Consider the following 24,499-nt stretch of genomic DNA (forward strand, 5'->3'; position numbering starts at 1 on the left):
CATCGCGATAATTGTCCTTGTCTATCGTCATTTCTTCAGATTCGAGGCGTTGATTTCTTCTCGAATCCGAGCTTTGGATATTTTGTGCACTTATTTCAAATTGTTATTAACATGTTCTGTTTCATTTGTTTCAGGGTAACCAAAGATGTGAATAGATCTTACACTTTGAAATACTTTTTGATGCGAGTAACAACCATTTGTGTAACAATTGTTTCTTGGATAATCGTTTGAACAGTAAATATGGCATAATAATCGCTGGAAAATTGAATTTTTTGTATATTTAAGAAAAAGCAGTGAGAATTTATTAAATTGAGTTATTTAAGAAATTACTAGAACGAATTTCAATCCATGGAAAAAAAAAGAATTAAAATAACGTCGCTCGTTTGTATCACTTATCAACTCCTCCAACAAGAAGGGAAGAGCAGTATATTTCTAAAATCCTTGTTCAATTATTTCGCCTACAGGTAGCTGCATCCGAAGCAGAATAAAAGAGAAACAAAAAATTGACGTAACCCGGCAATTATCCTTAATGCGCTTTCTTGCTGTTTAAAGCCTGGGAAGAAGTTCCTCGTACAAGTCCACCTTGACTCGAAGCGAGGAACTACTCAGGAGGATTGCCATCTCGAATGTCACAGACAGTGGCAGACACAGTTTGCAGTGCAACGATGGTGGAAAGGAACATGTCTCTTGGCTGTGGAGGATAGGACAACTAAATGGTACTGTTATAGCGATTGTTACATTTTTATTATTTCTCGTTTGATCAATAGGAGAGATATTTTTTCGATATCAATAAAATTGTACATAATATTATTGAAAAAAAGAAGAATATCGATGATTTTGGAAATTTATACACACATACGTGATTATTGAAAATATTTGCATTTAATCTATTTTTCCAATGAAGTATTCCTTTTTTTTATCAAATTGTATATTTCATGGTATCGTTGAATTTTTGTGAACATATAAAAATGTTGTTGAATAAGAGATATACAAAATATAATTCATGTGGATATAATTAATTAGAATATGAATTCATGATAGATATGTGCAATGATGGGCAAATATTTTTTTTTTTTTTTTTTAGTATTATGTACTTCAGAATATAAAGTGGAAATGCTTGTGAAAAAATCTGATTGTAAATAATAATTTTGTATCATGAATTCGGTATATTTAATTAGTATTAATGTTAATAATTTTAATTTAAATTTTATAAATTTTTTCATGATAAAAGTTTGGTCTTCCTTTGAAAGAGAAATCCTCGTATACATACTTTCGATGCATACATCTTACAATTCTCTTTAATCTACCAGAAAGTTCATGGCTAAATTTCAAGTTACAATGAGCCATAGAAAAATTTGTCAAGAAACTTCATTGAAATTTATCAAGGTAACTCAAACTTATTTTTAGGTAAGACTTTTATCTTTATCTTCTTAAATTTTGAAGTTTTAGATATTCCATTCGAAATCTTTTGCAGTTTTTACTTGTTTGTAATATTTTTTAATTAAATGAATCTTTCAAAAAAACCGTAATAATTGAAATATTAATTATTTTAAATTAATAAATATTACTTCAAATAATTATTAATAATTCTCTAAATTACTTTTCAGAAAGTAACAGCAAAAATATTATTATTACACAATAATATCTAAGAAATATTTAATTCTTAGACTAACTCATTAACACATTTCTCATACATCTAAATTCCGAAACAAATTTTCCACTCTTCAAAATTCAATTTCTCCACAATTGTGCAATAAGTTTAATTGCTTATCAATTAACACCACTATCGAACGTCCAACAAAACATCGATCCATCGAAGAAAACCGTCTAAGCAATTCTCTCTCGTATCGATTCAACAAAAAAAGAATGAACAGAAAAGAAAAACGCTGGAAGAGGAAGCGGATTTTCGGATGTCTGAAACGGGCAAGACAGCAGAGGCCGGCATGAAACGACCAGTCAATAATGGCGCTTTAAAATGGCTTAAGAGTTGCGAAACAATTCGCGAAGCCCCGAGAAACTGACAAATGCCATCAAAGTTTTAATACCGAAGTCATTTAAAACTTCGACCCATCCGTCGCGTGGCCCACGGATGGAACTCGCCTCTTTACAGCCATCTTCGTTCTTCCTGCTTCTTCGAGTCGTCTCTCGAACCACCCTTATTCTCCCCCTTCCCCTCCGTCTCGCTCCGCTTGTGGAGACAGCCACGGGTCTAATCCCGCGACTACCCTTACCCATCCATTTCTAGGTGTGCAACCCTGCGCTCGTTGGAAACGCAATCTCGCAAATTTGCTTTGTCCTAATGGCGAGGAGGGCAGCGGAGAATCGTGAAAATCGTCGACACGTAATCGAGTTGTATCGTTATTTAAATCCCTCGGTCTGAATTATTTCGATCTCTTATGATAGAATGAATTTATGATGCTTTATCGAAGATGTTTGCTCGTAACTATTCGATTAGAACTATTGGTTCTTTTAAAAGAAGGAAGGAATAAGATGAATATAGTTGGAGATGTATTATATTTGTATATTATTATTATACAGAAGAATTGATTTTTGGATGTAATGAAGAATGGTTCGATTTTATTTTTATTCTTTTTTTTTTCAGCGAGAGAAATGGAGGCAATTGATTGCAATACAACTCAAAAATAGTTGCCATTAATACATTGATTTGAATGTAATATAAATAATATAAAACTGAGATAGATCAAGTATATGGAAATTCATTAAAATTAATAATATATTTGCATACATTTAAATTTCACGTTTTATTAAATTTGTCAGACATTATAACATTTATCAGAAATTCAAAATTTATATTTTAACAAGTAAATATTTTATAAGTGATTTAACGACGAATCACTCAATATCTTCCAAAGATGCCTGCCGAAATAAAAGGAGGAAAAAAAAAAAAAAGAAAGAAAGACGATTTGACTTTATTTGCGTTTTCTTCATTTACATTTAGCCGCGGTGAACATTAATTCTGCTCCAATTAAATCGCGATACGATGCGACGTGCTCTTAGTTGCATTTTGTTGCAACGCGAGAACTGTATCCTTTTTCACCGTGGAAAAAGTGCTTCTTGCTTCCAATTCTCTAATTAAGTTCCATTTAAGCTCCCGTGTATTTCGTGACGTCTAATTTCTTTTCATTTTTTGCAGGAAACGAATTCTTTTTTTTTTTTTTTTTTTGCAAGTCGATCTTGGAATGCTCGACGAGAAGATAGAGGGTAGTTTATCACAACGTTTGAAAGGAACTTAATTTATATCGAAAAAAGATGTTATTTTTATGTTTTCTTTATTCTAGTGTCAGATAGAAAATGTCACTTGTTAGATTGATCATTCTCTGTGATCGATCGGCGAATTTACCGCGCGAATATTTTTCATTAAAAGCGTCGTCACGTAATATTTCAAACTCAGAATGTTCCGATTTTTATAGAATGATATAGTATTGTTTCTAATCAGTTACAACAACTGAAATTTTTATAAATCTTTTATTGTTATGTATTTCTATAAAAAAAGAATGCCAAATTGTTTGAAAAATAATTCACATGTTTTTCTTTTCTTCTTCAATTGAATCTGTATTGTTTGTATATAACATATTTAATGGATATAGACATTATGATAGAATATGAATTTTACATTTGATTGATGAAAATCTAATGGTATAAATTGAATTTTTTAAATAATAAATAATAAATTCTGTTTTTCAATTAAATAATTAATATTTAATTTTTCATGTTAAATGTCAATTATTTTAAGAAAATTACAAAACTATTGCAATCTAATAATATTGATATCGCCTTAAATAATAGTTTCAATGCACAAAAATTAAAATTTATTCCTTTTTTTTTTCTTAAAAGGATAATCCCTTCAAACAAAATCCGAAACGTGAAATAAAAAAATTCTGAAGAATCATCATCATCATCATCAACGCCTCTTCCCAGATATTTCCAGAAAAGTAATAATTCGATCGGAAAATCAAACGAAAAAGGAAAAAAAAAGCAAAAAGTAGACAAGAAAAAAGAAAAAAAAAAGAAAATATATCTTCGCGCAGAGAAAGAAGAGGAACCGGAGCAGCAACTACTTCCCCAAAGGAACCCGATATTATTTTAATTAATTTACGGGAAAATTAATTGCTTCGCCAATTAAAACTTTCGTAATTTGACTTGAAGTTCGCCCTCCGGCTAACGTTCGATTCCGTTTCGCCGATAAGACGATCCACCCTCTCCTTCCCCTCTTCGCGTATCCTCCTCGATCGAGCCCATCGATTCGAGTTCGCCCATCGTGGACAGATGAACAGTTTATGAATAAAGGGGGTGAACAGTTGGCGATTTCGCGGACGACGGATAACGAACGTAAGCCGACAGGTGAACGTAACGTTAACCGGAGGAGCAATCACGATGTCGAGAATTAATATTCCATCATCGGGTATCGGGTCGAATTTTTTTTTACCTTTTTTTTTTTTTTTTTTCAGTGAAAGGTTACAGTGGAATTATCGTGGAACATGGTTTAAATGGGAAAATTAAACGGAGAATTTTTAGACGGATCGAGGAATGACGGATCGCGTAATGGAAATTCTGATAGTTTTCGCGACATTGACGTGCTAGTGGCAGAAAATGTGGGAAGACCGGTGAAACGATCGATTTCTGTTATTTCGAGATATATATATATTTTTTTCATTTATATTGTTTTATGTTTTTTTGTTTCTAGCTTTCGTATTATCTTTTAATTTCTATGGATTATTTCAAGGATTGATTAATATTTGTTAATTGATATTAGCGACGAGTTATGGATTATAGATTTTTTGATTAATTGATTGATTTTGTGATGTGAATTGTGAAGTGATTATTAATTATTTATTATTTCAAATCGAAGATCTTTTTCTCGAGAATGGAAGGAAAGTTTTTTTAGAAAATCATCACGTAAGTAAAATTCTTATTCATTGAAGCTGTTTCAATTGTTATTTCTAATAATTTTTTCTTGGATTGTAATTCCATTAACATTTTGCTTCCTTAAATACTGTTATGTAATAGAAATTGCAAGAATTAGAATTAAAAGGAAATTCGATATATATAATATTTTAATATTAGGAAACAGTGAGAAGATTAAAAGAAATTACTTAACTTTACTTTTCACGAAGAAAGACGTGAGATATAAACACGACAAAAAGATTAAAGGACTAGAGATTCAACGGAAGATAGCAATTAAACTAGTCAGAAGTAATTTTCGTCATCTACGAGGAACGAAAACAAAGATGACACGTTTCATTTCTGTAAAATGTCAAGCTCAAGCGACTTAATCATGAAAACAATAAACAAATTCTGTGAATAACAATTTTACTTTATCAAAGAATATTTTGAAGAAGATAATTGGAATGATCAACTTATAATCGTATATGTAAAAATTAAAAATATAATGATAAAATATTTCATTGATTAAATATCATAAATGATAAATAAAGTTAATTAAATGATACAATGCATTGATAATAATGATACATATGCATTGTAAAAAATAGATTTTTTTATGATTAAAACTATTAACAATCTTACTACCATAATGGATAAAGTTCTTTGATATCGTAATGATAAATTCCAGAAATAGAAATTTCATTTTATGAATGTATAAAATAATGAGTATTGATAGTCTCATTATCATTTTTTTGAAATTTTATTAGATTAATTATTACATTTACGTCACTGTATTAATTTCAATAAAAATTCGAAATTTAATTGAACAACTGTTTTTTCACGATACAAAGATCAGAAATTTAATGAAATTGGATTATTTATAATCAGGATTGAATTTCATCGAAACGAATTTTTAGTTAAATTATCATTTAAATAAAATTTTCGTTTTATTAATTATTTCCTCCACTGATGTTCTTTATTTCATATCGCGTTATTTGACCCGTAATGAGTTAAACAGGTAAATTAATTTATTATTTTATTTAATATTTAAATACAATATATGATGATTGGAAAATACGATTTAACTTAAGAAACTATATTATATCCGCATTTATGAAAAATTATATCTTTTTTTATTTATACTCGATCAATCATTCGAGAAATAAAATTAAATTTTAAATAATCGATCTCTCAAATAAGATTTTCATACACTTTAAATAATTTTCTTTCCAAATAGATAAACACGAATTTCATCACTTTAATATAATACTCAAATATGATAATCATTCTCTTTTGAAAAAAAAAAAGAAGAAAAAGAGAAAAAATTATTCTCTTCGTGTTGCAGAAACGAAACGTATCGAATAAATCCCTGGGACCAAACCAAGAATAGTATCTCCATTGGCGATTATTCGCGCTTGATCATCGATCTTGCATCTCCCTCTCCAACTCAAACAAGGATCCGTCGATCGCGAAAATTACGAGCACGCGGAATCCGCGTTTTCATCGGCGATGGTCATTATTTGCCAGCAAAACATGGCTGGTCCTATCTGGATATGTGGTGTGTATAGTAAGCGGAAAAATAAATCCCATCGACGAATGCGTTTTTCGCCGAGAGAGAAAAAGAGAGAGAGAGAGAGAAAGAGAGAGAAAGAGTTGGATAACCCAGATGCATACGTCTTTCCCTTTTGCCACGGTGAGAAGAGAGAGAGGGAGAATCCTATCTAGGCGAGGGAAGACAGAGGTGGGTGAAGAAAACAGATTCGGTCGCGCCCATTCGATTTAAAGCTCGATGGCGTATCATTCGCGAATTAATCGCTTCCAGACGATATTTGTACGCTGCTGTGTGTTCGATGCTTTCTTTTTTCTTTATTTCTTCTCCACTTCTTTTTCCTCGTTTCCTCTTTTTCATAAGTCACCGCTTATACCACGTTAAATATATGTGTGTAACTGAGAGAGAGAAAGAGAAAGAGAGAAAAAAAGAGAGAAGCGAAAGAGTGGAGAGGGAAGGAAAGGGAGACAAGGCGAGAACGAAAAAAGAGGAAAGAGAGAGATGGTGCGGATGAAACGTTGTACAAATTACAGGGGGATGAAAGAAAGAAGATACTGGAATTACGGTCACGGTGCAATATAAATTTCACTGATAATCCTTTTGATAACGAACACTGTGACCCAGTTTCCAAGTTAATACAATCGGGATCTGTATCGTTGACGCTTAATTGCCAGCCGCGTATGAAAAAAAATTGAGGAATAGTTAGCCCGGATGAATTAATCCAATTGTCTTCTTTGCGGTGAGAATGGGGGTGAGAAAAAATAGAATTAAGAAAATTTTATATTATATATTAATATTATTGGAAGAATTTGGTTGGAAATGAAAGAAAAATTTAGAATTCTCCTTTTTTTTCTTTTATATCGCAAGAATTGAAAATAAAATATTAAATAAATATTAAGAAGGTAAATCACAGTTTTACTTATTCATGTGAATTCTTCTCGTTTTTGAATAAAAAATTATACGTGTTATAGAAATGGAGCATGGAAGCAAACAAGATCAAAAATAGAACATTTTCAAAAGCTAATAAATAATAATAAAATACGAAATACGAAAGCAGAAATTGCGTAAAAAGCGACAAAACGAGATAAAATATCAACGATCAATTTATCATATCTCTTTAACATATTTAAAAAAAAACAGGTACGAAAATGTAATGTCTCTTTCTTTTATTGATCACCCTTTTTTATTTAATTATTTCCAATTTCATTAAAAAAAAAAACTCCACAAATACATAATGGAATCAAATAAACAACAAATTTAAAAATTTTTTTCAATTTTTAATCAACAATGTATACCACGCAAAGGAAAAACAAGCAAACAAAATTTCTCCAATTCGTTACAATCAGATACAACGAACAATACGAACATTCGTTTCTTTCTAATCGTAACTTTCGGGCCTCGTGTTAACGTTGTTAAGAACATCGTTACCGGTAATCGATCCGGCCGAAGGCGAGAGTTGATTTCGAGAACGGGGGCGCAAAGAGTTTTTCTCCATTAACGTGGCAGCCGACCCCCCTTTTCGATTCCCAAAGGGACCGGTGGCGTGCAAAGGTCACTCATATGCAGCACGCTCATAGATCATGGTTAGTCGGACCCCTGGCTGCCCTTGGTGGTTAGCCATAAGACTACTTTACCTTAGCATCCTCAATTATCCACGGGACGGTTCGTTCTCCCCAAGGAGATCCGCCGTTGCCCGCCCAACTTTCCCTTATAATTAAATCATTAATTAGACACTGACTTTTCTCTGTTTTTCGAGAGGAAATGCGATCGGTTGCCTCGCCGATGATCATTAGTCTGATTTGCAGATGTGAAACAGAAGATTAATCGAGCTGGGTTTCGTTCTCTCTTACTTAAGGAAACATATTGATGCGGTACACATTGATTTTGATGAAATTTATTCGTTCATTTAGGGGAAGTTTTCAAGAAAAGTATTTCTTTAAGATTGACATTTGAAATGAATCTTCAAAGATGTTAGAAGGATTGGAAAATGTAGAGGAATATTCATTTTATTTGATATCGAAGAAAGTACAATTTAATTTCTCTGATTTATGTAATATACAGCTAGAAGAAGTTATTTATAACGAATAAAATAAAATTTTATTTGAAAATAATATATTTGATTATAAAATAAAATTATGTTTCCTCTTGTTAAATTAAACATAAGAACATAAATCGATATTACTTATCACACGATCCCTTATTATAAGATCGATCCAAATTTGAAAATTTTCGAAAATAATTTGTTCGATTAATAACACGATATCCGGATTATTCCAAAAAAAAAAAAAAAAAAAAGAAAAAATGAAGAACAACAAATTAATTGAAATGATTCGGTATTCAATCTTCAGAACGAATCGATATTCTACCAATTGTTTTCCACACAACCTACTTTCCCGTGTTTCACGAATACCCGCTTTCCCAAGTGTATCAATCGTACGAAATAAAATCCTGCAAACAAACAGGGAAGCGAACCGTGTAAATAAAAGAAGCGGAATCCGACGGAAACCACCTCTCGCTCTACGATCCTACGGGCGAGAGAAACGAAATTACAAAACCCGCTTAATCTACTCGCCCCAGATTCCTCGACGCGATCACCTAGATTTAAAAAATCCTCAAGATGCGCATCAGTGGTGTATCAAGTTGCTTATTAAAAGCGATGCGCCTCGCTTTTTCATACAGCGTGTTTTTTCGAGAAAAAAGAAGGATAATGCTCCTTCAAATTTAACTAATGATTAAATGGAAAGTTGAAATTCTGAAAAATAGTGATTTTAAGAAATTGTTTTAAAAACGAAGAAAGAAGAGTGGTGATCAATATAAATGAGAAAGAGATAGTGTATCGAACTGTGGAATTATAATCATGGCGTAAAAATAAATGAAAAATATAGAATATAGAATATCATTTTTTTTGTACAAAGTTCCATTTTCAAGTGAAAATCAAATTTAGAAAAAAAAATTCATACATGCACATGTACAATGTATTTCGTTCATTCAATTTATTCACTATTTTTCTATTTACAAATGTACAAAAAAAATGTTATTCTACGTTTTCAACTCATTTTTCATCATCAGAAAATCACTCTCTTCCAGTTATTCCACAATTCGGGGATACCAGCCCGGTTGTACGTTTTGATCGATGCCGGACAATTTTTCACAGGCGTCACGAAAGATTGAATTTCACCCCGCGGTTCTTGATTCAGTCGCCTCCTTAATTAATGTCGCCGTGGCCCACTGAATTTTTTACACCAACCCCGAGAAGCGAAACGCGGTGGAATGAAGGTTTCAATGATTCATCGTCACAATGCGATATTGGGAGCGGCGTGTCCCGGAGATAATATCCCCTTAAACGAGCGAAGAGGGGTCGTAGGAGGCGGTGGTTGACTGACAGGGCGGAGGAAGAAATCTCATTCTTTTCTGATGGGCGGCGCGAGAAAAGGAGGGGGATCCAAGGATGGATTCTGACTCCAGCAGGAGATATTTAAATCATCGTCAGTCTTGCGAAACGTCATCCGTCTCGGTTTGTATCGCTGTATCGGTGAATGTATCTCTCGAAAGACGATAAATCATCTTTCTTCCCGAGCGATAAACACTTGGCTCGATTCGCGCCTGTATATGATTTGGTATATGATTCTTGGTAAGAGATTCAGCGTTTTTTTTTTTTTTGATGGACAATGATTTGATATTTAATTTTGCATGATTATTTGGAATATTAATAATTTGACAGAAAGATAATTAAGTTTATTACGTATTGTTAAAAAATTTGAGAAAACAATAAAATTCTAATTGGCTGCTAGAAGATTGTAGATGGTTTAAGAATATAATAGAAGTTGTGATTGAATTATATACTATTTATCTATGATAGCTATAGCAAAAACAATATTTATATGTTGTATTTATAGCGTAAAAATAATTATAGAATAGAAAAAAATATGAAAAATTGTTCTATTGTTTAATTCAGGCAAGAGCATGACATTTATTCATTCTCTGCAAAAAGAATATAGAAAGTGGAATTGCTCGAAACAATCTCTGCTTTTTATCCGATTTTAAGAATGCACGTTGAACTGATTCTTAGCCAGGAACTACTTAAAACTTGTACCATCTACGGAGAATACTCTGCAGAATAATATCTTTCTGAGATATTTAAATGGAAGAAAAAGGGAAGGAAAAGTTCTCGTCGCGATAATTCTTTAAGTTGCGATAAATAAACAATGATTTTTGTAATATTTATTTTTAAAAAATATAAATATAGAAATTAATAATTACGTAAAATATTAAAACTTTTCTCATATTACATTCAATTTGATTAAACACTATTACTTTTATTCAAAAATTATTGCCCCAAATTGATCGATGATAGTTTATAAATCATGTCGAGAATTGTACAAAACTGGATCCATTGATTTGACATATAACATTCTATCTTTAATATTTATCCTTTACAAATCAATACAGGGATCCTTCTTTTATACATTTACGTCTGGTCTCTGATTATGAGTGGGATTGCAAGGATTAAACTGACGACAGGGTGCTTTCCCACTGGATTAGACACGTAGCAGACGGTATTGTCATATAGATTTCGTACATTCAATAATAAAAGATAAATTTGTACTTCCTTATCGAGACGAGATATCGAATTTCTTGATATAATAATGAAAATCGCGGATTTACCTTACCTTGTTTCATATACCATTGAACGAAACGTTTCCCGAAAATCGCAATCGTATTACGAAACCCTGTTTGCTCGTCTCGTTCCATTCCAATGAAAATAATACATGATTATAAAAATAATAACAATATCTGTTTCAGATGATCCAGATTAAAACACCGATCACCGCTTAATTATTTACTTAAAAGTTATAACCAATTCACATGTAATCTTCATCTTCACGTTTAAGTTTCTTAAAAGTTTCGTCCACAGAATTGAATAATCATTGAAACAAAAATATATATTTCTGTTGCTTTTCTCCTCTCCTGGTAACCACCGCTAAATCACGTGGCGTAATGAATATTCCGCTGTGCATTTACACCACCTCAGGAATCCCATACTAATACATTATAAATAAGCCGGAGACAGGGCAGGGTATCGTAAGGGGATGAAACACGTGGGTAGAGATAATCTGCGTGATCGTATTTAAACTAGTGACTCGGGCACGCAATGCCACGTGTACAAGGATCATTTTCTTGCGTCTATCCGGGGCGCAGACTATCCGGATTACAGGCCAATTTCATATTAATTTCCGGCCGCGTAGCGAGACGAGGCTTACCTATACCCCCCGACCAAGGTATTTGTTAATGTTATCACGAAATTGTCTAAAGGTTTTCGCTCGAGTTTTATTACGAAATCGGCGAGATGGGTGGCCAGGAACCCCTCCTCCCCTCCCGTCACCATCCAATCCCTCTTTTTGCGATACGGGCATTGATTAATCGCTAGAAACTCGAAACACTGCCGAGTACGGATTATTCGCTGCTGCATAAAACAGTTCTTCTGCGCGGGGAGTTTGTTATTACATCCAGGTTACAGCTATTAACGTCAAGTAAAGTCGGGTACGATGGATCGCGGGGAAATGAAACTACGTTATTATCTTTATTGGATACTTTGTGTTATAAGCTGCTGATTGCTGTGGTGTATTTAATACAATGTAATCTATGGGATGTTTAAATGTTAAAAACTTTTTTCTTTTTTTTCTTTTAGTGTTACTCGTGATACGACAAAATATGATTTTTGTGGCCCGATTTGGAAAAGGAAAAGTAAATAAATTTCACATTATTGGAACTACTAGAACATTTCGATAATAATTAACTATCATCAAATACTTTCATCAATTTCACGATACGTCAAATGCATCCCGCAACGAGGTCACAAAATTATTTGCCCATATCATCGCCATTATCCTGAAATTCGAACATTGGCGACCAAGATAAATAATTTTATTCGTGCGGGTAAATTGATAAAATAGGATAGTTTGCCGTTGATTATACGATAATTATTCGCATTGATGGATATATTCGAAATGGTTGGACATCACGTTATTGTGGTCCATTCGTTCCGATTTCGGGTGCATTGCGTCCCCACAGGACATCGATCCCGGCTGCAAAATCCTTTGCAACGGGGGTGGGGGGGAGGAGGAGGAGGAGGAGGGGGAGGGTGAACAGCGGGGAGGCCAGCCGGGGGTGGACATCCATTGGATCGATCTGGGGTCTGGCCGTGCCACCGCAAAGAGCAACAGTTGGTTTTTATATAGACTAATATTCGGCGAGCGTGACAGCGGACGATTCCAAGTTGGAATTGCTCCCTCGTAACGGCATCGTTGCACACCGTGCCACTCTTATTTTCCGCGCCGTCTTTCCCAACTTTCCCTTTCCGCCATTTCGAACACGATCGTTCGCCGCGCTTTCATCGTCCTCGTTACGTATCGATAAAATGAAATCCCTCTGTCTTCAAACGAAGGAATTTATCAGGGATTTTTAAAAATTTATGTGATTTCATTCCTCTTGTTCCTCTTCCTCTCAATTAATTTGATTTTTGTTGAAATGTTTTTGTGCTTGAAGATACGAGTATAAAAGAGCGTTGTGCTTTTATTAAATGAATATTTAAGTAAAGTGTTATTGCCCTTTTTTAATTTGGTAGAAAAGAAAGAACAAATTAAATTGGAAGAATTGGGAAGGGACAGGGATTTTGTATTCTTCATTAGAAAATTAGTAGAGATGTAATTGCTAATTTTTATGTTTGTAGAAAAAAAATGATGTGTTTGTATTTGCATAATTTATCTATATCGTAAAATAATTCCTTTGGAGATTTAAATTATTTTTATAACCTTGATTATCTTGAGAAAGGAAATAAATATTTGTGTACGTAAAATTTATAGAGAAATTTATATGAAAGATGAAAATATTATTTTATCTGTAATTGTAATCTGTAATAGATTAATGAATATAAAAAATATTGCTTTTCTAAATGAAATTTAAATTATATATATAATTTTTTTTAATTATCATGTATCTAAAAAAACTAATTTTTATATTTCATAATTAATAATTCGTTTGATTATTCTAGTAAAAATTATTCCTTAAGAATTTATTTTCACAATACTTTTTCCAACTTCAAACTCATTAGGAAGAACCACGTGAATTTTTCTTTTTTTATTATAAATCTTCTTCTTTTTTTTATTATAAATCTTTTCAATAATCAATATACATAATTACTTCATCGCATCTTAAGAATAAGATAAAATTTAATAAATGAGTTATAATTGTATTCATATATCTGTATAATTCGAAACTTGTTAACCCCAAAATATGACAAAGACGGTTATCATTTGAGCAGTGTTCATTGTTTCGCGAATTAATCGACTTAAATACCATAACGAATACAGAATACCTTGATAGCACTTCCACACGCAAAGGATATTTAACGTAATCTCTGGAGAACTAGTTTAAACTAATGTATTTAATGTAATTACCAATTGCACATCTCAAATATCATAAATTAATCTTATCAAGCGTTTACATTCGCAATACGTTTGCTCGCGTTTCCATTTAATGCGACTTAACGCTGTCGAAATTGCGATGATTCCTATGGCAAAATTTTGCACAAGATGATACATTAGATTATATTATTATCTCTTCACAGAGATAATCTTATTATCAATATTTAAAAAATCTTCAAACACAATAGTTCGAATGAAATTCACTGGGAATATTACGTCAGAATTACAAATTGGATGTTTACGAAACCAAATATATCTATTATAATCAATAAAATTAATTACCTATTATAATCAATAAAATTAATTATCTATTACAATCAATAAAATTAAAACTAATCCATCAACCAAATAAAGATCCAATTTAATGATTGTGCTTCATCTCATGAATTTTACGATTCGAATCGAGTTATAAGAAAAGTAACGCAATATCTTTGAATATATTTCGAAATCCATCGTTTAATCAATTGCGTTGTCCTATTTTAAATCGTGTCGATGAAAAATGAAGAATATATCGATTAAATTTTTATTCGATTAAAAATTGTTGAAGCACAAGTCACGGGTTGAGAAACACTGAGATAGACCTAGGATGCGAGGAAGAGTAGTTTCACGGCTCGTCGTGTTACGATTGCTGTCGATCCCGAGAATTAGGGAATTAAATCGACCCGTTACCCACCCTCCACGCCCCCTTACACCTGACGTATTTCAAATACGGGCATTGGATAGGAGGGTCGGACGTCTGACGGCAAGTTCACGAACACACAGAGGCTCTGGAGTCGCTGGAGGCGTATAGTTACTTGCCGGCTCGACGGTATTATTGACAGGAGAAGGCCAAGTGTGTAACTTTGTTGGGTTCAGGCTGAGGAGCAGTAGAGATCTCTTGCAGTCTCGAATCGGCAGTGGGGGAGGATCCTTAAACTCTGGCATACCGATGGATAATAATAATCGTCAATCAATACGTTGTATTATTAGATAATTACTAATTCTTTGACGAGAAAGAAGAAATTTTTTGTTTATTTTTTTTTTTTTTTTTTGCATTGTTCCAGTATGCACGATAAAACAAATAGTGAAACAATATTATATTCTGAGACACTTTTGAGATTTGGTGATGAACTAAACATTGATCAAACATGTCTTACAGGTCACTATTATATTTATGTATTTTTAATTCGTGATATTTCTTTATCTTATCTTATTTTTTCACACAGTGTGAATAAAGGAATTAATTCTTTTATATAATAAAATTAACAATCTCGTAATATATATTAATATATCTAAATTTCGTTTGTTTCTAAAAATTCTAGCATATTCTTCTATATATAAAAGTTTTATATAAATCTTTCAACATTATGTATATTTTAATTAAATGCAATGTGGGATATTAAATGCAATTTAAAAGATACGTATAATTTACTCTTTTTACATCAGTGATGATGTAAATATCAGTAATTAAATAAATAATTCTTATTAAAGTTTTTTGCAATTTACTTTTTAAATTATTTTAAGTGGAATCAATATATTTTGCATGGAAAGTTCAAATTTATTCAGTCCAGTGTGTGCTTTATCATAAAAAGTCAGCAGTCCTCGGCTGCACACTTAACGTCAGCGCTGAAGGGGTTAACAGGGAGAAGGTGTGCATATGGACGAGCGTTCATTTTATCTCGAGGAGGAAAATTACAGAGTATTTAAATAAGCGATTTGTATAATTACACAAGATGTAACACGTATACAAAAAGATTATTCAACATACGTGTTATGTACTCTTTGTAGCGAAAGGGTTAATTTTACGTTAAAAATAAATCTTCGAATAAATAGGGATAACAAGATAACAATTAAACAAATATTCCTTAATTTAAAATTTATCAATTAAAAAGATTTATTTTTCACGTTATCCATCAAATTTGTCAGTTAATGTTTGCTCCAACGATAATATTTTTTATATTTTCCCAGAAAACCCATTTAAAGATAAAAAGAAAATTGTACATACACACATAGCACACAAGTACTTCAATAAATTGCACGTCGCTTGGTTTTCAGTCAAGAATACTCGTTTGTTTGGACTGATATTTTTCATGTCATATTAACGGCTTATCCACCGATATTTCCTGGATTATTGTTTTTCTTGAAAACAATCCAACAACGTGCAAAGAATATACCATGGCGTTACTTGTTTCGCGATTGTGGTTTCACGTTTGATGGAAATCGAAATATCGAAGCATGTTTAATTTAAATTTTAAACTTCAATCGTGAAATGTTGCCACGTAAAGAAAAAAAACATCGATCGAATATATGTGAAAATATACACATTATGGAACAATAAATAATTGTATCGTTAAGGATAAATGCATTCCCTTGCATTTCCAAATTTTCGATAGCAATCATTCTAAGATATAACTTCAAAAATTTTATCAATACGTATACAGAATTTTTCTGTGACAATTATTACTAAATGATTGTTTTCTTTTCATTATATTTAAATTTATGTTCATAAATTTGGAACTTGAAGTGCCAATTTACGCGATTAATAATTTTATCTTACAAGATCTTTTTCCCTTTTCTCGATATTTGAAATGATATTCTCGATATATGAAATATTTAATCTTTCCGAAATATTGCGCTAATTTTACGTTAATTATTGTACCTTCTCGCCAATATTTACTCTTACAATACAAATAAAATTGTGTCGTTTAATCTCGTCCACATCTGACCACTTATTTTATTTCAGGATCGAGTTCGTTGACAAGAGCAAGTCATAGCGAAGCAATTACAAAGGCATTCGGACATCGTTTACACTTTACGAGGCACTAAAGGGGTGGAGAAATGCCGTGGGCGAGAATGGTCTTCAGGATATTAGCACGTTATTGCCAGAGTTTATTGGTTTTATCGATTTCCCCGCTGTCCTATTCCCCGTTGTCCGGTGTAAAAAAGAATTAACATCCGAGTGAGTGATTTGCTAAACGTGACATCGTAACAATTGGACATCGAACGGACAGGGAAAATTTTCCATTCAAGCGCGTTTCGTTCACCAATTTGCCAAAATTCGCCAAAATAACTGCTATTATACGACGAGCGAATAATAATAATTTTCTATTGTTAATTCAGCTTACAAATATATCTTAATATTTGTCGAATAAGATATTAGAAATATTTTATTCAATTTTTTCAGAAGTTAAAACAAGTATAAAAATGGGTTAAGATTTATTTATAGAGATAATAATGTGAAAAATACTTTAAAAATTTTTTTTATCACATTATTATAGATGCTAGCAATATAAATAATTTCAAATTATAATTCGACGACAATCCAATCTGTGTTAACACTTATTCCTCGCGAGATTTATAAATATACGAGAAGGATGCTCTTGCCTTGGAATCTTTATACAGATTATCACTCAAGCGAAGAATTTTCCTCGAACTTGGTATCACGAGTCATGAGCTGACTATTATTTCTATAAAATAAACTTTAAAAAACTGCTAAATGCATATATAAGATGTGTATTAGTGAAATATCATTAAAGAATCGATATTAATAATTGACGTGCTCCACTGAAAAACTGTGACCCTCCAATTGAACAAGGAAAGGATTTTTTTCCGTATTGGATTACTTGTCATCACTTGCTAATAGAGTGATCATGATGATCATCTTATATCGTCGAATACAACAATTAGATAGTTTATAAATATCGAAATATTGGATTTTATCTGCTGTGACATTATGAAAAATCCTGCTCTCTAACAGATAAACGCGAGCAACTTATATACAATATAACTTACATACAACAAAAAAGTACACTTGTTATAACTAGTCGAAAGGCATTCGACAGTTATCAAATTATATCCATTATATCAGACTATTATTTCGAGCGCGAACAATTTACAATTCTAATTGTAACATAATGTAATAACGTATTATCCTTAACACTTATATAATAAAATTTACATAATATTGTACAAATATAATATATCAATTCAATATTATAAGAATATAATGTGGCATTCTTATGTAATTAAATGATTATATACATACATCCTATAATACTGTATAGTATTAGTATATAATTACCCATAATTTTCTGTAGTTTCATTTAAAAGAGAAATAACAGACGTATAAAGTCAGTTTAGCTTGAAACATGATACGCAACATCGCAAGGCTATCCTTTTTATACGTTTTAATTATCGCGAATAAATCGGACTGTTACAAAATTTTGTCCGTTGTCCCAACGCCGTCTTATAGCCATCAGATTCCGTATAGACGATTATGGCTCGAATTACACGCACGTGGCCACGAGATTGTAATGATCACTACGAATCCTATACCGGATATCAGCTTACCGAATTTCACTCAGATCGATATCAGTCATTCGTACAGTTGTTTAAAGGAACTCGATTTCATCGAGAATCGTTTCGAACACGTTAGCTGGTTGAGGATCTTAGAGAATTACATTATATCTTTGTACACGTGTTTCTTGACCGAGGTGTTCAATTCATCTGAAGTGAAAAAATTGTATGTCCCGGATAATCCTGTAAAATTCGATGTTTTGTTGGTGGAATTTTTCTACGGACCAGCTATGTGCGCTTTTGCTCACAGATTTAACGTTCCATTAATAGGTATGTATTTATTTTTTATAATTTTAATTGTATTCATCAAATGATTATCGCGATTGAAAAGTTAGAAACAGTTTTAATGATTTTAATCAAGATTTTTAATAAATTTTATTCGATATGGATCAACTTTTTTTAGAAAAAAATTCTTGAAAATGAAAATCTCAGATTGAGGAAAATTTTTATTCCATCATTAATGACAAATATATATTGAATACTATTCAATATGAATAATAGTGTGATAATATTAAATAATATCTTTTATTATTGTCTAATGTATATGATGTTTTATTTTATATAAATGTATTAATGATTATTATTGTTAAATAAAATTATTTAATAGTTAGTTTTATTTATCTTTTGAAATTTTCGAACATTCTAAAATAATTTGTTTACGTGAAATTTATTAATAAAGAAATCAAACGGACGATAACTTTTATATTTTGTATGAAAATATTGTTATATTCGGCGCAAATTAATTAACATTGCAATCGAAATCATTCTTTGTGAAAATTCTCGTATTTTCTCAGTCTAATTATTTCTTCTACGTATCACATGTTTGTTATTGTTATCAGATATACACTTTTAAAAAAAAAGAATTAAAAAAGTTGATAAGACATTATCACGATGACAATGCTTTTTTCCATGAAAATATTCCACAAAGAACAAAATTTTATTTTTTTTTTTTAAACGAATGAAAATTATTATTTCTATTTTCAATTAATCGTTTTATATGATTGTAGGATTAAGTTCATTGGGAATGATTGCCTTGAATGAATTTATTCTTGGAGGGCTCGTTCTACCTTCTCATGAATACACATGGGAAATGGAAGCGAACACGGGCACAAATTTGCCATTCTTCAAGAGATTGAGTAATTTCGTGACTATGTGGAATTTCCTGTACCATATTAATTTCGATATATTTTTCTTCCAACAAAAACTGGCAGAGAAATATCTTGGACCACTACCACCATTGATGGATATTATGAAAAACGCTAGCTTAATTTTTACCAATCAGATAGACATTTTATCACCTGCACGGCCCAAACTTCCGAATATAATCTCATTCAATTCTTTCCACGTGTCTGACAATCCGTCACCTTTATCGAAGGTACAACATACATCTTATTTTTTATATAAATATCATTTCATTATTTATAGAGAAATAAATATTGCAAAACAAAATGAAATATATAATGGAAGAAACATGAATATGAAAGAGATGATAAATTTTTAATTATGTAAAATATATTCTGTGGAGAAAAATCTTTTGTATTGATTTTTAATTAATCCATAAATTTATTCAAATAGAATATCGTCGATTGTACGATAAGAAAATATAAATTTAATTGAATTATTTTTGTTGCAGGATTTGGAAGAATTTCTAGACGATGCGAAAGAAGGATTTATTTATTTCAGTCTTGGTACAAACGCAAGAAGTTCATGTTTGCCAAAAGAAATTAAACGCATGTTTTGCGATATTTTCGCAAAATTGCCATATAAAATCGTGTGGAAATACGAGCAAGATTTACCCGAGAAATCCGGGAATATTTACATTAAAGATTGGTTTCCTCAACAGAGTATTCTTGGTATTTAATTTTTAATAAAATATTCTTAATAAAATATCGTAACTATTGGGAATAGATAATTTTTTCTCTACGATTGCTGATAAGTTTTAATTTTTGAGACACGCAAAAATGTTCTTGATCGTATGTATCAATTATACAGTAATTATTTAAAGAATCAATAATACTTTCTACATATTATACTTTAGTATATTATGCAATTTTTTAAACCTATCTTTAATAGATTAAAATATTGGATTTAGTAATTAAATTGCGTTATTAGATTATATTTAATTGTGGAATAGATATCGAATTTTTATCTGGACACTAAAATTCAAAGGATAAAAGAATCCTCTCTCTAAGATTTCAAGATTATTGAAATCAATGTTTAGAGTTTCTAGTCTCATGATAATCATCAAAATATTTACGTATTTAACGATGCATATATATTTTTTGACAGCTCATCCAAAGATTAAATTGTTCATTTATCAAGGAGGTCAACAAAGTACCGAAGAAGCGATTAATTTCGGAGTGCCAATTATCGCTTTTCCAATATTAGGAGATCAAGATTATTTAGTAAGAAGAATTGAAGCTCTTGGAATGGGAAAATATTTGGATATTAGAACAATTATTCCAGATCAATTCGAAAATGCTATTAAAGAAGTTATAACCAATAAAGAGTAAGTCTCGTAGGAATATTTACATTTATATTAATTAATAACATGATTAATTAAATACTATTTAATTTAATAATAATATCGAATTAAATTTTTAATTAAATTTTTCAATATTTGTTAATGTACGTTCCAGAAATTTAATATTTTATTACATCTTTGATAAAAATTTTAATACATTCGTGATTATTACCATGATTTTTATATAAACGATGTTTCAACTCAATTCTTTTCAGATATAAAGAAAGAGTGCTCGATATTCGAACTCAAATTAGAGAGACATCTCAGGATGTGAAAAAAATTGCTTGGTGGACGGAATATGTGATACGAACAAAAGGCGCTTTACATCTTCGTTCCACACTAGCCTGGGAACCTTGGTATCAACGTTATGACACGGATATTATAATATTCTTGACGATTGTGATATTCGTGATCTTTTTAATTGTTATCAGTATTATTGTCAATATTCTGATGTATTTTTATAAAAAGATGGACACTTCTACTCATCGAAAAAACAAGATACATTAAAATCAATATGATTTTTTGAAATTGCTATTTGTCAAGAGGAAAAAGATTTCTGTGCATACACTTTGCAATGATAAACTGATAATTGCAATGATAAACTGATATTTCTGATATTGTATATAACATCTTTTCCAGATATTAAATGTAAATATTATATACATATCATATTTATATTTCAGTTATGTAAAAGAAGATAGTCTCAGCAAGATTCACTTTTTTTTAATAAAAGAAAAATGAAGTGTTAAGAAAAATGATTGAAAAAAATTATAATTTTATAATTTAAATAATTTAACAGAAGACCAACGATGAAATTATGAAATACACGTTACGGTTTTCTTCAGATTTCTATATACATTTTTTATGCAAATCTCAATTTTGCATATCAATTTTTCTATTTGTTTCGACTTCTAAAATGAATCAAAGAGAATATATTTCTACTAATATCCTATAACTCTTATGGAAAAAAAAAGAAGAAAGAAAGAAAGAAAGAAAGAAAGAAAGAAAGAAAGGAATTTTCGAGCAACTTTATGAAAGAAAAAAATCCATCGCAATTAAGAAATAATAATTTCATTCAAAAAACGACGTCAAGAAAAAAAAATTGATAGAGAAAGCACCTTAATAGACGTGCGCATACTTGGTAAGGAACATCGAGTTGCAACAACAACGTTGAGAAGCAAAGACAAACATAGATAAACAAGTATCAAACTCTCGTTGCATGAATTATCACACTCCGCCTCGTTTACATTTGTTTGTCGATGCTGCACTGTTTGCAGCCGTGCTTGCCTTGCGTTCGTTCATCACACGTTGTCGACGTTGTGAAACTTTTAATTCATCTTCGAATAAACGTCGTTACAGAACTTCTGATGGTACACGAGGATAAATGAAATTAGTATTGATTATTCATCGATTAAAACTTCGCTCGATGGAATTAATGAATTATCGAATTATTAAGGGAAATTAATGTAGCCAAGTGTGAATTGTTCGATAATTATATTATCAGATAATCGAATCGTTAGAATTTCTTTCAAGGACCAGAAGATTCGATATTGAACGTGATTTTTATTATTCAAATTTTATACAGATTTTCTAAACTCATTTATTGATTAAATTTATTAGAATCATTATTAGAAGAAAATATATCTGAAAATATTAAGAGAAGATAATGGAATAAAGTGTACAAATTTTAGAAAAAGTGATGCAATAGTAAAAATTGTAAATACCAATATTTGCTTATAATTTCATTTGAATTTATTATCGATTAAAATATTAATCAAAGGAAATGGAAAAGAAAGAAATATTTATAAAAAAAAAAGATATAACAACAACAATGAGTATCTATAATTTTTTAAACATCCTCTCAAACTGGCCAAAACATCTTAATAGGAAATTCCACAATTGATGTATAATCAATCTCGATTAAATTTACAAACGGCAAATGACAAACGTGGCGAGGAGCTCAAGTAAACTTTCATTTCAATTGAAACGTGTAAGCGTTGTAAATAATTCATTGAACGTGAGAGCTCCTATACTCACGTCGATGGCTAAGTTCCCATGTCTGATTGATACGGTTTGCTACTGCTATTTCTGGTCTCTATTTCCTATCTGCACACTGTCAATCATTCGCTGTTACGATCGGCAAGTTTAATACATGTATACATAGAATACGAGAGAGCGGAGCCATCTACACAGTAACATTGTACGTGTCAACCGTAAGAGGCTTCTATGGCTCGAGTTCCATTATGACTTTCCTTCGAATTTCCTGTAATGTATGCTAAATCTTTCATTTCAATTACCTATAATCGCTCATGAATTCTGATAGAAAAGCGGAAATTCAACTATAATTTATCAATAAATATTTATAACAGATATATATATATATATATATATGTCAGCGTTTATAATATTTTTGTAACTCCTCAATCATAAGTCATTTCTTATGATACCAGGAAAAAATTCGCAAAATTGCACAAATTAAGTACAAGATACAATCTGTTCAACGAATGAAGGGAGAAAAAAATTTATCCCTAAATTTCAACAATTTTAGTATCGCGAAAACATATCCATCTCCATCCGAAAATTCACATTTCCACAGGCTGGGTTTAGGAAGTCTTAGAGCATTGTCGGTCGCATCAATAACATCGACGACGAATTCCACGGCGAATCCATTCGGATGTATCAGCGCAGATATAACGTCACCGACGTATGCCTAATTTATTCGTCCGCCCGAGAGGCCATAGGTATGCATCGAATTCTACGGATTCTTTGGGAAATTGCTTGCCGGCTGGAGCGGCACGCACCGACGAGCTTCCACGTCCGCATAGAAATGACCGGTAGAATGGACCTTTGAACCCTTTTCTCCATCGAAATACGAAAAATTCTTATCTCAAATAATATTCATCACCCCTCGGCGGTGGAGGAGGAGGGCCGAGTTCGAGTAAAACGTTTGGAATTTCGAATGGCGCATTATCGAGCGCGAAAAATCGAAGGTCGTCGAATCTATTGGCCGAGAAAGAAAGAGAAAAAAGAAAGAAAGAGAGAGAAAAAAGAAAGAAAAAAAGAAAAAAAGTTACCTTCCTCCTCCAATCTCCTCCCGTTCTCCTTCTTTATTTGTCTTTCTCTTCACTTCGCTCCCCTCCGCGTTGCCTGGTAATGCCTAGTTACTTTCCTCGATCTTCCCTCTCGGCCCTCACTTCCTTTCCCTCTCGCTGGAATGGAATGGATATGTTTTCTTGGACCAAACTCGCTTTTATTCCAACCCCCACCCTCCCTCGTCCACCGGTTATTATTATGCCTCCGCTGACCCGTACAAACAATGACGTCGTAGAAAAAGTATCCGTTCCACCCCTATATACCCCCCCTATAAACAGGATGAAAAATATCTGATTCTCTCTCTTCTCTGGATTTCCTTTTTTTCCCTCCCTCCCTCCCTCCCTCTCTCTCTCTCTCTCTCTCTCTCTCTCTCTCTCTCTCTCTCTCTCTCTCTCTTTCTCTTGCCACGACGTTCTTTCGTTAAGCTGATTGAACCCAGACAGGAAAATTTCAAATTGGACTTCCTCCTAGTTCGTTATACGGTCGAAAGGATCAATCGTAGTGACTAGCTATCCGCCGGTTTTGGAAAGGATTCCACGGAAAGTAATCAAAAGTTTGGGATTAGCCGGGAAATCGGGCACGGATTTTCGACACGCGAACGTTCCTTGC

The 24,499-nt window shown here is 31.8% G+C and overlaps 2 protein-coding genes across 3 annotated transcripts in view; one reads left to right on the forward strand and one right to left on the reverse strand.

The window, feature by feature from the left end:
* The window catches only part of LOC122710817 (semaphorin-2A), a 545,106-nt gene that overhangs the window by 80,361 nt on the left and 440,246 nt on the right, over nucleotides 1-24,499 (reverse strand). The window lies entirely within an intron of this gene.
* Nucleotides 18,066-24,160, forward strand: LOC122710818 (UDP-glycosyltransferase UGT5-like). The gene is made up of 5 exons (XM_043928958.1): nucleotides 18,066-18,543; nucleotides 19,281-19,648; nucleotides 19,907-20,126; nucleotides 20,563-20,782; nucleotides 21,013-24,160. Exons 1-5 carry the CDS (start codon nucleotides 18,066-18,068, stop codon nucleotides 21,302-21,304), a joined length of 1,578 nt encoding a protein of 525 aa, XP_043784893.1. The 3' UTR covers nucleotides 21,305-24,160.

This window comes from Apis laboriosa, unplaced genomic scaffold (assembly GCF_014066325.1).
Source record: "Apis laboriosa isolate Shangri-la unplaced genomic scaffold, ASM1406632v1 scaffold157_cov153, whole genome shotgun sequence".
Taxonomy (NCBI): domain Eukaryota; kingdom Metazoa; phylum Arthropoda; class Insecta; order Hymenoptera; family Apidae; genus Apis; species Apis laboriosa.